Here is a 15,382-nt window from a genome sequence, read left to right on the forward strand (position 1 = left end):
TAAGGATTTCTGAATATAAAAAAAACCTTTTTTTTTGCTTTAAGTGGGAAGGGAAAGGAAAAGAATAAGAGTAGGATTTGGAAGGAGGGGACTGCCTGGAATTTAAAAGAATCTGATTAAATTCTAACAAGACTTCTAAAAGATACATCTTAACTGGAACTTTGTAAATAAATAGTAACCCCAGGAAGAGAAAGTGAAAAAAGAAGAAAGTGTTAAAAGAAACAGCTTATGTGTATTTGGATTGCTTGGTGACTTTGGGACTTTTGGAAATTATATTTGAATGACTAAAAACACTTGGGTGGTTGTTTGAAATTTTTTTTACAATGGCATCACTTGTGGATGAACTGAAAATAGAATTTAAAAAATATAAAGAAGAAGAACAAGAAGGGAAGGGCTCTCTTGGCTCTGTTTTTCAATTCTTAGAAATGGCAATTTGTACCTATGAGAAACTACAAGAAACTGCGCAACAAGAAGATTGGGACAAAGAAGAACCCATCTTTGATGAACAAGTAACTTTACTTAGGGAAAAAGGGGGAAAGGGGGGGGAAGAGAATGGAGACTTTAAGACCCCCCAAAAAACAACCAAAAAGGGGAAAAATAAGGTGAAAAGTAGATATAATGTTAGAAAGCATCAGAAAATGGGAACACAGAAGAGGGAAATGGAGGTGGAGGGACAAGGGGGTAAAAAGGGCAGAGAGAAGAAGCAAGGGAGGAAGGAATGGAAGAGAAGTTACAAAGGTGTGGAGCAAGATGTAAAGAAACAGGACTTATTTAGAGATAATGGGTAAAAATTTAACTGAAAAAGTGATTCTGTAAAGGTACATAAGATTGTATTGTTATATTTGTATTAGAAATTATGTTAGAAAATTGGAAACAACATATGATTAAAAAGTGGGATAAAATACTCAGTGTAATTTAGTGAAACTTTTGTGAACAAAATAAATGAAATGTAATAAATGAGAGAATTGAACTAGGAAGGAATGGCAACATTTTAATGATATAATGTTTTAAAATATGACAAGTGGGGGGGAAGTAACTATGGAAAGTTTATAAGTGTTCCCATAGAAGTATGATACTTATTTGAAAAGTAATGTGTAAAATGTTTAAGATTTAAATGAATACTAATATTAACAATAGATTTGAATTGGTATGGATTGTTGTTTTAATTATATTATATATTTATATTTTTTTCTTTTTTTAAAAGATAGTGTGTAACTTTAGAATGTACTAAGCAGAATCCGAATGGAAGTTATGTATTATACTAAGTGTTATAAATTTAGGGGAAAGATATAAAGGCGTCATACTCCAATCAGTGATTCCAGGAGAAATTTTGTTTAATGAGAAAAGATAATAGACAGCTGGAAACAGGACAGACAAAGAATATAAGTATAAAGATCTGAATTAAGATGAAATAAATAAAATAAAAGAAAGAAAGTTAAAAGAGAGGAGAAGCTATATAGAAAATGCAGAATGGTAGCAAGATATGGAATGGTATACAAAATGAACATGAATTTGAATTTGTGTCTGTACGAAGAGATGTAACCTGGGATCAAGCTGCTTTCAAAAAAGATGTTTTATGTTTTGTTTGTTTATGTTTGTTTTTAAAAATCAATAAAAATTTTATTTATAAAAAAGAAAAGACTTTGGATTAGTTGGTTCAGTTAATTGATTCTCAGACTAGAATTAAGGTGTTAAGCTATGCAGTTATATATAGCTTTATTTTGACAAGCAGAAATTGATTTTTAGAACTTTCTAAACTTTTGTCTGAACAAAGACTACAAAGAATTAATAGGCATTGTTGAAATAGCTGCAAAATTCATTTTATGGATCTTTGTTGCAAAATCCATGTGAATATATCATTCTGATGCATTATTGTATTTGAATTTTTATGGTATTCTTAACAATCTTGAATACCCTGCTTCAATTTAGAGAGAGAATGTGAATCAAAGAAGCATTTTCTTTAAATTACAAACCGTTTCTGGGTTCTATGAATAATAAAGAATGGAAAAACAATCCATCTCAAATATTTTCAAATTTACCTATGAATTATATCGAACATAACATTGGTCTTCATTACTTTATTGAATTACTGTAAGACCTTTTTCATTTGAATTCTGCAAAATATGTGATTGAATATAATTTTCTTTAAAAAAACTTTTTAAAGAAAAGAACATGTTCTCTCTTGTATTTTATACAAATCTACACTATAGATAGAAGTGAATAGTATTATACCCTATTCTTTCCATAATCTTAGGAAAGCTGCATATTAGAAAATATATACTTTTCGCATCAAAAAATCATAAACATTGGAAATTATGAACACATATATAAAAAAATGAAACTAATGTAGAAAAGAATATTTACATATGTCAAACCAAACTTTGAACACATATTTGCATTGTTTGACCTAGACATAAGCAGCTATCTCATTTCTTTATTGTGGATTGTATGCCAATCTTTTTAGCAGACAAGTATTTGGGAGCTCAATGGTCACATTTTATCCCCTTTCATACAGTAGTAAGTAGCAGTAGATTATAAAAAAATGAGTAAGGTAATCTATTAAATTACACTCTTTTTTCTAGACAATGATTTATTGTTATTCTCATGACGTATCACGTGAACCTGGTTCCAAATTATCTTCTGTGTGCAATTCATAACATATCATAAGATCTAATTTTATAGAGATCACTAGTTTCCCATGGTTTATATTTTCCTTTAAAATCATCTGGCAGAGATTAATCTCTCCTGGTTCTCTTCTTCCATCCTTCTCATTCAAAATGTGATGATAGGAATCTACTATTTGACATCTCACTCACAATATATACAGTGGTGGGATTCAAATATTTTTACTGCTGGTTCTGTGGGCATGGCTTGGAGGGCGTGGCAGGGGAAGGATACTCTAAAATATCCAGTCAGAGGTGGTATTTGCTGGTTTCTGAACTACTCAACATTTCCACTACCAGTTCTCCAGAATGAGTCAGAACCTGATGAATACTACCTCTGGATCTAAGATGTCTCACAGAGTTCAACCTTGTCCCCTATGCTGGAGATTTGACTGAAGAGGACTACTCCAGAATACTCCAGAATTAAGATCTCAGTTGAAGAATGATCCATGACCTTCAGTTATAAATGGATTTGCAGATAGTATACCAACTATGATTCTTTCTGAACTTGTTGGATAGGTTAAAAGGGTTGTATGACTTGCTACAACTATCTTTACTGTAATGTGGTCAAAGTAAAATTATGCTTGAAAAATGTCCAGAAATTAGAATTGATACAAAAATGCAGCAGTCAAACTGCTTCCTAGCACACAAAAAAATGTGCTGAAAAAGCTACAGTGATTGGCAATTGCCTACTGCTCTAGGTATTCTATAAGGATTAATTTTTAAACCACTAATTGTCTTAGGAATTCTTTTTCCTCTACAAATCTGCTTAGATGAGCAGGAGAGGTTCTTCTGCCTCTTCCACCTCTACAAACTCAGCTATCTAATATGTAAGAGAGACGCTATCCTGGGTGATTCTGATTCCAGAATCTTATCCCTAGGGAAGTTAATTTGGGCTCCTTTTCTCACCAACTTTATATTACTGCCTTGTTTTCTATTTTGTTATAAACCACACAGAGTGCTTAAATAAGCAAAATGTCAAGGTATACATTTGTGGAGTTCACTTATTTCTTTTTCAAGAAAAGATTGGACAAACATTTGTTTTGTTCTCCGAGCTTGGTTCTTCAGCAGCCAATAAGCCAGATAAGCAGAAGATTAGAAAGGAGAAATCTTTACCCTTACCATTACATATCATCATCACCTTCACCCTCAACAAAAAAAAATCCCTAATCAAAGAACTACCAAGGAGAAAACCACACTCCCACTAGCACTATTAGGGCAAACTACTTTATATGAAAAAGGAGGAAACAACTCACTGTCTCGGATGATATTACTTGGGTGGGTAATGAAATATCTGCAAGCAAACAAACAAACAAACAAACAAGCTCAGAGAATATTAAAGACTCTAGAATTCAACTCTGAGTCACACATATTTTCATCTACCGTAAGAAAAAAACATTAAAAGCATAAATAATGGTATGATGTGCAATGCTTCCATGTATTCGTGTGAAGTGTTAATACCATTTTATAATGCCTTGGTAAGACCACACTTGGAATACTGCATCCAGTTTTGGTTGTCATGATATATATATATATATATGATATATATATATATATATAAAAAACTATTAAGACTCTAGAAAGAGTGCAGAGAAGAGCAATAACGATGACTAGGGGACTGTAGGCTAAAACATATAAAGAACGGTTGCTGGAATTGGGAATGTCTAATTTAATAAACAGAAGGAATAGGAGGTGACATGATAACAGTGTTCCAATATCTCAGGGATTGCCATAAAGAAGCAGGATAAACTATTCTCCAAAGCACCTGAAGGCAGAATCAAGGAGAGAAGCAACCTAACTAAGGAGAAATTTCCTGACAATTAGAGTCATTAATCTGTGGAACAACTTGTCTCCGGAAGCTGAGAATGCTTCAACACTGGAGGTTTTGAAGAAGAGATTGGACAACTATTTGTCTGAAATGGTATCAGTTTCCTACTTGAGCAGGGGATTGGACTAGAACGCTTCCAAAGTACCTTCCAATTTCTATTCTATTCTATTCTATTCTATTCTATTCTATTCTATTCCTGTTGAATTTCATATTTGTTTGTTCCTCTTTTACAGGTTTGTAGCTTTGTGTATACTTTGTGAACACTTATTGTACAGAAGCAAGGGACACATTGTGACATGCTGCAATCTTTATAAAATATATGGAATCTTGCCAACTGAAAAATAGAATAGAAGAATAGAAATCTGTAGAATAGAAATCCTTTAACTAAAGGATTGCCTTTATATTTTACTTTAAGCAAAATTTATGAACTCAAAATCAGAGGAAAACGTCTCCTTGAAGTCCTTTCATAAAGTAAACATTATGAAATTTAAAAGGATAAATATTTTTGGGGCATCAAATACACTTGACTATTTAACCAGTGTACATATTTCTTTATTATTACATCAATTAGATTCAATCTTTCTTGTTTGCATTAAGTGACAGCTACAATGATCAACCATGTGAATATAGAATAAGTAGCACTATAATGCCCTACATTAGGCTTTGATGTTTTCAACCATTTTCCAATGAATATTTTGTGTGACACTATATATTTGGAATCTATATAATAATAATTGGAAATCGTCGCAATTTTATCACAAAACTAAAAATAAAAAGTGACTGTATTATAGGTCAGAAACAAATACATTGTCTTATTTGTTTTGAGAAAAATAATATAAATTTAAAATTAAAATTACATTTAAATAATATGCCATTGGCTGTTACCCATAGTAATATGATGGCTACATTTTCTAGCAATCTTGTCCTTCAAAACAAAAATCAGTACACACAAGCTTAGCACCAAAGCTGTATTTGCAATAAAACTGAAGTGGGTCACAGTATATAAACAAGCACTATGTTGTAAAAAAGCGGGGGAAGGCAATGCAAAGCAGTAAATTGAAAGGGCTTGGGCAAACAAAAACTTGCAAGTGAAAATGTTACAGCTGTTGCTCTCCTCATTTCACCAACGGGTTTTTCTGGTGGAGAGATTCTCCCATAGGCTAACACTGTTCTATATTAACTAATCAATACATTGAACCGAAATATGTTTTAAACAGGCCAGTCAACCATTAGATAATGCAGCCAGGAGGTAGATCAAGACAGGACTCAGCCTACAATGATTAAACGTCCACAATCACTCTAAGTCCAGCCCCCCTCCTTGAATTCCCATTGACTCTTACCTAGTGCCAATTTAATGCTAATCATTAGTTGACCAGATTCTTATGTATAGGTTTGAACAATAAACCTTCTCAACTTGAACTTAACATCCTGATTCTTTGTGACTGACACCAGGAGACATATTTCCTCATAAGGCCCTGATCTTATGTTTTCACAAATTAGCAGGCTGTGGATTAGGGTTAGGTGATTATGTATTCTGCTTTTTGTTATCAAGATTTAGTTGGTTATCCTTCGCTCAAAGTACTGTCTACATTATGGTTCTTTGGTTTTCTGTTATTACTTCCTTTGGACTTTTTAAAAATTCTAATCTGAAAGCTACTTAAGAGTTATTTTATTTATTGAAACAACATACAAGTTGGAAAATAAAGGAAGTAGGGATCTTTAAGGGAAGGACTTTGGCTTGAAAAGATTTGCCTTTCAGTAACAAGTAAGAGACTATTAGAAAGGCCATTATAGAAGATACTGTTGGGGGAGGGGGGGTAGCATGAAGAAAAATACATAAGAGAAACAAATGTTTTTCTTTATGTCAGCTCAGTCACACAATAAATGTTTTATGACAACCATAGATCTCTGGCAGACTTTGCTAATAGATACTAGTACAGTGCAAATCCTCCAGTGGGTGCTTTCCTTCATGAGGTTTGAATGAAGCATTTCTTTACAGCAACCCTGGGAAGTATCTTAGAACCACCTTTGCTTCTAAGAATGAAGCAATGTTGCTTTGCTTTTTTCTGCTTTTCAGTCTTGACAAATACTATAAAAAGGCTTACTTGGCCTATTCTGCCAACTTTGATCCAAAGCTTTAGTGAGTACTGTAAAATGGCAACCATTTATCTTCTCCTATGCTTATCCTGCTTTGACAAATAGCGCATGAAGACATGCCACTCACCTTCTTTGGCTATTTTTACATTAAATTTTTGTGATAAATTTTGGGGAATTAAACTTGTCATCTCCTCCAGGATTCACTTGCCAGAGCCAGAAAATGCCTCTTCTCATTTTGGCTGGTGGTAGATAGGAGGCAGAAGGAAGGTTTGAATCAATGCACATTTGGTTAAAGGACATCACATCAGGTGCACTGATGATGTTAACTAGTTTGGTAATGAAATGTCTCCAAGAAACAACCAAACTAAGAGGGCACGAAGGATTCCATGGAAATCACAGGTTTTTTTTATTTTAGTTTGAAGAACAAAAATTCATATTCCACAAAAGTAATCTGACTCTTGATAAATCTGTCACAGAACTATGAAATAGTTTTCTGGCCAAACGCTTCCAGATAGAGTGACTTCAGCAATTACAGAGTTCAATAGAGCCAATATTGCACCCCCCACCCTCCTCAGACCAGCATCAATTACCATATGCTGGACAGCTTCAGCAAGTGCTCTTGAAATTCAAGTACTTTGGACAATCCTCCATCATTTTCTGAAGCTGCCCAGCCACAAAATTTTCTGGCTGGAATATGGAAAAAATAATACTAGGCCTAAGTGAGATAACTTACAGATTTCCTGTGACACAGAGATTTGTGACAATAAAGCAACATTATTTTCTTTATCGAAACAAAGCCACAATGTTATTTGCTTGTCAAAACACTGAACATGTAGAAACCCCCCAAAAAGTCATTGTACACAATATATGCTATACCCAGAACAGAAAGCACACATAACATTGTAAGTTAGATATACAAAATACATTGCTTCAAACCTCTTATAGTCAAACTAATCAGCCTGTTAGGAATGGAAGTCACCTAACAGTTGGGTTGGAGATATATAAACCAGGATAGATGTTTAATACTGTCTCTTTAAAGGAATGCTAAAATTGTAATTGGGCGTGGTTCCTCAAATGGCCATAAGATGGAGCCAGAAACCTGGGTTGTTTTGTCCTGTTGTTGATAGTTGCTGGTTGGTCAATGTTCTGAAGTTCACTGTTTCCTGAATATTTCCCTATTGACTGTTGCTGATCGTAGTTCTTCTTGGATTTTATGTAAGTCTGTTACTGAACTGTTTATGCTACTGGAGCTTGATTTTGGATTATCCCTGGATTGAAAACTGACTGCTGTAACCATGTGTGACTTGGACTGTTTGTTGGGCTTTGCTTAACCGTTTACTGGAAGTAAAACCTACATTTTACTATATAGTGTAGCTGTGTGCTGTGTGTGTGTTATTCAACATTACTCTTACTACATCTCCCTGTGTGCACTCATTCTCCTAACAGGGAATTACCTCAGCACTGGTTATGGGCCCAGGACATACCAGCCTCAGATAACTGAGAGTTGGTATGAATGCACAGTACTGTATACAGAGAGCTGTTTACTGTTTAATTGTGGTTTACTGTCCTGGTAAACATGGCACAAGACCTGTCAACAAGTCTATCACTGATAACCCGGTTGGATGGAACAAACTATGTTTCCTGGTCTATGAAGTGCAGTCTACTTTTGCATAGAGAAGGGTTATGGAATGCAGGTCAGGATCCAACGGAAGTAAATGATTAGGATCCAGATAATGAGGATGATGTCAAGAAGTTAGCTGCTTTTAAACAGAACAACGAACGAGCTCTTTGTATAATTGGACTAACACTGAGTGACCAGCAGCTAGTCCATATTCGTGGAGAAGAGTTTGCTGCTAGGTGTTGGGAGAATTTGAAGAAGATTTATGTTTGTGACAGTGTAGGTGCACACATACATCTTACACATAAACTGTTTAGAGCACGTCTTCTGAAAGATGGAGATATGTTAGCTCATTTGAACTTCATGAAAAGAACTTTGCAAGAGCTACATCAAAAGGAACTGATATTTTGAGAGCTGCATCAAGTTTACATCATTCTTTCCTCATTGGATGAAAGTTATAATGATTACGTATCTTCATTGGAAGTCCTGACCAGAGATAAACTGACATTGACTGACATAACCGGAAGGTTGTTAGAAGAAGCAAGAAGACAGCTGGATAGGGACCAACTGAGAAAGAAACAACCACAAGAAGATTTGTCTTCAACTTCCATACTGTTAGAAATGTTTTTCTTGTGGGGGTAGGGGACATATGGCTAAATTGTGTAAGAAGGGAAAATGATAGAATACTGGTAATCACCAGAAGGCTAAGAAGAACGTTAGTTTAGCTATGTCTAGCAATTCAACTATAAACCATGATTTGTGGGTAGTTGACAGTAGAGCATCGCAGTGCATTACAAGAAATAAGAGAGGTTTATAAAGATGTCTACGAGTAAGCAACATGTATGATTGGCAAATGGATGGAAGATGAAAGCGTCTGGTGAAGGTACTGCATATTGTTCATATATAAACAAGCATTTAACTATGTTGTATGTACCTAAACTGAAATTTAATTTGTTATAAGTAAGGGCTTTAGTTAATATTGGTTATGTAGTAACCTTTAGGGGAGATAACTGTATAATAGAGAAAGAGGGTAAAAGTGTTACTGCTACTTTAGAGAATGATTTATATGTGATACATGATGACCAGTTGCAGATGGCTAACTCAGTTTATAAAGCTGTTAAGCCACATGATGAATGTATACATTTATTGCATAGACGTCTGGGGCACATTAATTTCAAAAGGCTCAAAACAAACTGTTGAATTGTCAGATGGAGTAAAATTAAAACCCTATAGCAAGTATCTAAACTGTAATGCCTGTCGTCAGGAGAAAAGGAAGGTTACTCCAGCAAACAGACAAAATGGGTTTAAGACCAAATAACCTTTAGAGGTTGTGTTTGCTGACATAATTGGTCCTAAGAAACCCAGTTTGGGAGGTGCCTGCTATGTTTTGAGTATAATGGACCATTACTCATGGTACGGTTTCTGCTATCTCATGAAAAACAAAACAGAAACATTCCAACATTTCTGTAACTGGCTAAGATTTGCTGAGAGAAAAATGAAAAATAAAGTAATTACTTTAGTTACTGATAATGGGACTGAGCTTATTAACAATAGATTCCAAACTATGTTAAAATTGGCTGGTGTTGAGTATAAATGTTCTGCACCTTACAGACCACAACATAACTCGCTTATAGAATGAAGAGGGCAAACGTTACAAGCCATGGCTTGCATTATATTATCTGATTCAGGTTTGCCTGAAACTCTGTGGGGTGAAGCCATAATGTGTAGTAACCATGTTTCAAACAATGTGGTGAACAAAACAACTGGAGAATTCCCATTCACTCACTGGCATGGCAAAAAGCCAAATTTAAGCTATCTACATACAATTGGAGCTCCAGCATGGGTGCATATTCCCTCACAAGTAAGACTGAAAGGGCAACATAGAGCTAGGAAGTTATTTTTTGTGGGTTACGAAGCCAACCATAGATCGTTTAGATTCTGAGATTCAGGCACAGCTCATGTTTATTGTAGCACTAGTGGAAAATTTCTTGAGCAAGTTGAGTGGCATAAACTGGAACAGGAATGCAACAATGACTTTATTATTGACACCAAGTAGTCCCTAATGATGAAATAGTAAAACCATCAATAGCCATTAAAGAGGAAGAACAGGCATAAGAGGAGGAGGAAGAACAGGCACAGGAGGAGATAGAAAAACAGGAGCAGGTGGAACATGAAGGTCCACCAGTAAGCCTTGTATTAGGAAGACGTCAACCCGAGTAACACAACCACCTGACAGAGATCAGGCTAGTGTTGTATGCCAAGTGAATACAGTTCCAAATAACTATAATGAACCGAAACTGTATCCTGCTAAGGATCAGGCTGCTTGGCTGGAAGCAATGGATAAGGAACTGAAATTCTTACAAAGACTGGAGGTATATGAAAATGTCAAGTTACCACCAGGTAAACATGCCATAGGGTGTAAATGGATTTATAAACTTAAGATAGGTGTGGATGGGACTGTTACCCATAAAGCCAGGTTAGTAGCACAAAGGTTCAATCAGACAGCAAACGACTACGATGAGGTATTTGCGCCTAGTCTGAAGGCTACAACATTGCAAGCAGCATTAGTGTGGGCAGCTAAGGAGAAATACATTATAAATCATTTAGATGTAGAGATGGCCTATCTGCATGCACCGTTGCAACACACTATATATTTAAAGAAACCTTCAGGTCTCAAAAATGATAATACAACTGATTGCTTGAAATTAAAAAAAAGTCTTTATGTTTTGAATCAATCAGGATATGAGTGGAACCAATGTATAGTTAAAGAATTAACTAAGATAGGTTTTTTAGCTGGCATGGCTGATCCATGTTTGTTTAAAAAAGAAAGTAATGGTATAATGTCATTGCTGCTATTACTGATGACATAGCATTAATCACTAAAACTGAACAAGAAGATTATTAAAATAATCTCACTGTTATAGAAGAAATTTAAGATAAAACAATCAAGAGAAATCAAACAATATCTTGGTTTAAAGATAGATAGAACTAGGGGAGGATACAAGATCTCACAGGCAGATAAAATTAACCAATTACTAAAAAGTTTTAAAATGGAATTTTGTAAGCCAGCTAAAACACCAATGAGCCAGGAGTTTAGCCATAGTGATGTTCAAAGTCCTATTTTTGATAAGAACATTTATCAGTCTTTGATTGGTAGTTTATCTTATCTCAGTAATTGATAGTTGCTCGTTGGTCAATGTTCTGAAGTTCACTGTTTCCTGAATATTTCCCTATTGACTGTTGCTGATCATAGTTCTTCTTGGATTTGATGTAAGTATGTTACTGAACTGTTTATGCTACTGGACTTTGATTTTGGCTTAGAAGGGAAGCTGAGATGTGTATTTCTGGCCCAAATTCAAAGCCACCCAAATTGTTCTACTGAACAAATTACTTATTCCAGTGAAGCAAATATAGTCACCTCGAGGGGATGACTCACTTAATCAAAATAAATCTATTTTTATCTTTATTTATTCATAATGTAGTTAGGTTTACTTTAAAATTGAAATTTACAATGTGATAAAGCAATTTATAGACTTAGTTCTATTTACCTAGCCCATCAAACACCCAGAAACAGAGAAATTCAAGAAGCTTTAACATGTACTGGTTATAAAAAAAAATTACACACATAAAAATATTATACTCTATACATACACACACACACACACACACACACACACACACACACACACACACACAAAAGGATTAGAAAAGTATCTTTGTCCTGTATCACTAAACCTTGTACAAGAAACTAACAAGAAAGGTTATCTCTGAAAATAGGCAACATGGAGCAATACTTCAAGTCATCAGAAAATCTATCAGATATAATTTCTTTAGAAGAATGAAAGAGAAGACAGATTCTGCTAGCATTAATTATTTATGTTAGGCAGAAAAACAGGACAGAACAATTGGAGATGACATCAGATTAGCATTTGGTGTTAACCACTGGGGGAAAGGAACAGTGTTTATTAGTCTCCTTTGAAAAACTCATCTTGTGTTCTGGACTGCATTATTTATTTGTTTAAGCCAAACAGGCTCTTCATCAGCTTCTGTCTTTCCTTATGTTCTCATTTCCCTGCAAATTTATGATAATCAAGGCCTTTTTAACAGATGTTCCTCCAGACTCATTAACTTCTGAGCTTCATTGTTTATATAATTCAGAAAAGCTAGTTTATTACAGACAAGGAGAAAAAAAATGAAGAGCGTATATGATAAAACTGAATTCCAACCATGTACAATGTATGAAGATTGGAGGGAATCTTATTTTCAGTACATACTTTCTCGGGTGAAAGAAGTTCATAATATTTCCAGCCAGAAAGATCATTTGACTTCTACATGACTTCTGGCAAACAAGTGTGCGTATTTTCAAGCAATCCAAATAGATGCTTGCTGGGTTATTGACCAATGTCTCAACAGTACACAAGACTTGCCAGACAATAATCTCTTTAATTCTTTTCTTCCTGGTGGATGAGGCAAAATACATACAGTATTTATGAAAATAAAACATTAATAAGACCTTAACTATTTCAGCAGTGTACTGTAAATACGATCCTAGAAGAGAAAGGAAGATATAAACTACAAACAGGAATGGAAAGAAATGAAACAAACTGAATTTGTACTACAAACATGCAATATATTTTTCTTCATAGAAAATAATAAGTGCAAGAATTTGGACAACATCAGGTGATCCATCCCAGCATTACCTTGCTAAAAGATTATAATAAACTATTTCTGGAAATTCTACAAAAAGACCATAACTGCAGAAAAAACAATTGCTACCAACCTGCCTTCCATTGAGGACCCCTCACATCCTGGACATAAATTGTTTCAACTTCTATCCTCAAAACGATGCTATAGGGCACTGCACACCAGAACAACTAGACACAAGGACAGTTTTTTCCCAAATGCCATTACTCTGCTAAACAACTAATTACCACAACATTGTCAAACTATTTACCAAGACTGTATTATTATACACAAAAAACGATGGTGTACACAGCAAACGAGATGACTATGCTGGGTTTTGCATCACAAATCACTAGTCGAACATTTCCCAAGCATTTAGGACTACGTGATGTATTGGCGGATTATGTGAGCAGATCCCAGTAAGGTGGCCTTCTGCAGCTGACCAATGGGTGATTTTGTCAGCACCAATTGTTTTTAAGTGCTTGCCTAGGCCTTTGGGCACAGCACCCAGTGTGCTGAGTACCACTAGAATCACCTGCACTGGTTTATGCCAGTGCCTCTGCAGTTCAATTCTCAAATCCTGATATCTGGTGATTTTTTTCAAGTTGTTTCTCATCGATTCTGCTGTCACCAGGTATGGCAATGTCGACGATCCACACTTTTTTCTTCTCCACAATTGTGATATCTGGGTTATTATGTTCCAAAACTTTAGCAGTCTCTATTCGGAAGTCCACAATAGTTTTGCATGCTCATTTTCGACCACTTTTTCAGGCTTATGATCCCATCAGTTCTGTGTTACAGGAAGATGGTAATTGTGACACAAGTTCCAGTGGACCATCTGGGCGACTATGTTGTGACGATGTTTATAGTCAGTTTGAATGATTGTCTTACAACAGCTCAGTATGCGATCGATGGTTTCATCTACTTCTTTGCAGAGTCTGCATTTGGGGTCATCAGCAGATTTTTCTATTCTGGCTTTCATTGTATTTGTTCTGATGGCTTGTTCTTGGGATGCAAGAATCAGGCCTTCTGTCTCTTTCTTCAGTGTTCCATTGGTCAGACATTATTGTTATTGTTATCCTTCCTTTTACCTATCTCTTCCCACTTATGTCGATAACCTTATTGCTTGTATCTCTACAATTTATATTGTTTTATTTGTTTCCTAGTATGATTTGATTGTTTATTAGTAACCTATGACTATCACTAAGTGTTGTATCTTATGATTCTTGATGAATGTATTTTTCTCTTTTTATGCACACTGAGAGCATGTGCATCAAAGACAAATTCCTTGGGTATCCAACCACACTTGGCCGATAACTAATTCTATGCTATGCTATAATATGCTATGCTATGCTATGCTATGCTATGCTATGTTACAGTTCATTTCTTCAGTTTTCCCACAAGAAGTGATCCTAATAGACCTGACACTTTGAGCACCACTAATCCAAATTCCTCATCTTAAACAACGCTTAATATCAAGGCAAATGCATTATCTTTCATAAATAAATTAAAAGCTGGGATTTGTATTAAAAAGTTACAGATTCAAGAACATTTATTGACTGAGGTATTCTTGGACAAGAGAAAAAGTGACATGGACAATGAAGTGAGAGGTCTCACTTTCCTTCTCTGAAGGCTTATAGGCAAAGAGCCAGATCTTTATGACTTTTCTAAATGACAGAATTGAAGCCATTCAGATCTCAAGGGTAACTTCATTCCGGAGAGCAAGTGCTTCTATAAAGAAGATACACTTCTGGGTGTGTCTATGACATTCTTTAATCTCATGGTATGCCAACTCTGCATGATTTAATTGGCCAAATATTATGGGAGACAGGCAGTACTTCATTAGAATATATTAGATATTAGAATATATTAAAATGCTAATAAAATTATCTACTCTCTAATTATTCCTAGAATTTTAAAGATCAAATAAACTGTTCAGGCCCAATAATTCATAATATGGCCTCATTAGCACACATCACTGCTGCTACTGCTACGGCCACTAGTGCCTAGTTTCATGTATTTGTGCCTTAAACTTGATATTCAGTGATACAACAGTATAAAGGAATTGAACTGTTTGTTCCATTGTTCTTGGGTTATAAAATACATAAGCTACAGATATACCATACAGCAATGATAAACTCCAAAACTATTGACTCTGGAGCTTTGAATGTAATGACCTGTAAAAAAATATCAGGTCCAAAGCCAAAAATTCTGAGGATTTTGTCACTCTATAATGCAGGACTTAAGAAGAATAATGAGAAACTGATTCAAGTCCATAGGAATTGTGAAAGATGGTAGGGATTGAAGTCCAAATGAAATAAAAAGCAACTGATGGATATCAGAAAGAGTGATGTGCATAAGTGTACCAACATGCCTACTGTCCCTGTCCTATTGATTCTTTTTATTTTTCTTATATGTATCCATTTCATGTATTCATGACTATGTTTATACTTATACTTATTACCTTGTAAGCGATTGACAAATCAAATAAAA

At 35.0% G+C, this 15,382-nt stretch overlaps 1 protein-coding gene across 3 annotated transcripts in view; it reads right to left on the reverse strand.

The window, feature by feature from the left end:
• The window catches only part of ATRNL1 (attractin like 1), a 497,977-nt gene that overhangs the window by 191,896 nt on the left and 290,699 nt on the right, over positions 1 to 15,382 (reverse strand). The window contains exon 27 of one of the 3 annotated variants that reach the window (XM_087932666.1): positions 3,920 to 3,957. The exons of the other annotated variants lie outside the window; for them this stretch is intronic. Coding sequence (XP_087788792.1) covers positions 3,934 to 3,957 — 24 coding nt within the window. The 3' untranslated portion in view covers positions 3,920 to 3,933. The remainder of the gene's footprint in view (positions 1 to 3,919; positions 3,958 to 15,382) is intronic. 3 annotated transcript variants of the gene reach the window in all.

The sequence above is a fragment of the Pseudonaja textilis genome, chromosome 4 (genome assembly GCF_049901715.1).
Source record: "Pseudonaja textilis isolate UNSWEBS1 chromosome 4, rPseTex1.2, whole genome shotgun sequence".
Lineage (NCBI taxonomy): Eukaryota > Metazoa > Chordata > Lepidosauria > Squamata > Elapidae > Pseudonaja > Pseudonaja textilis.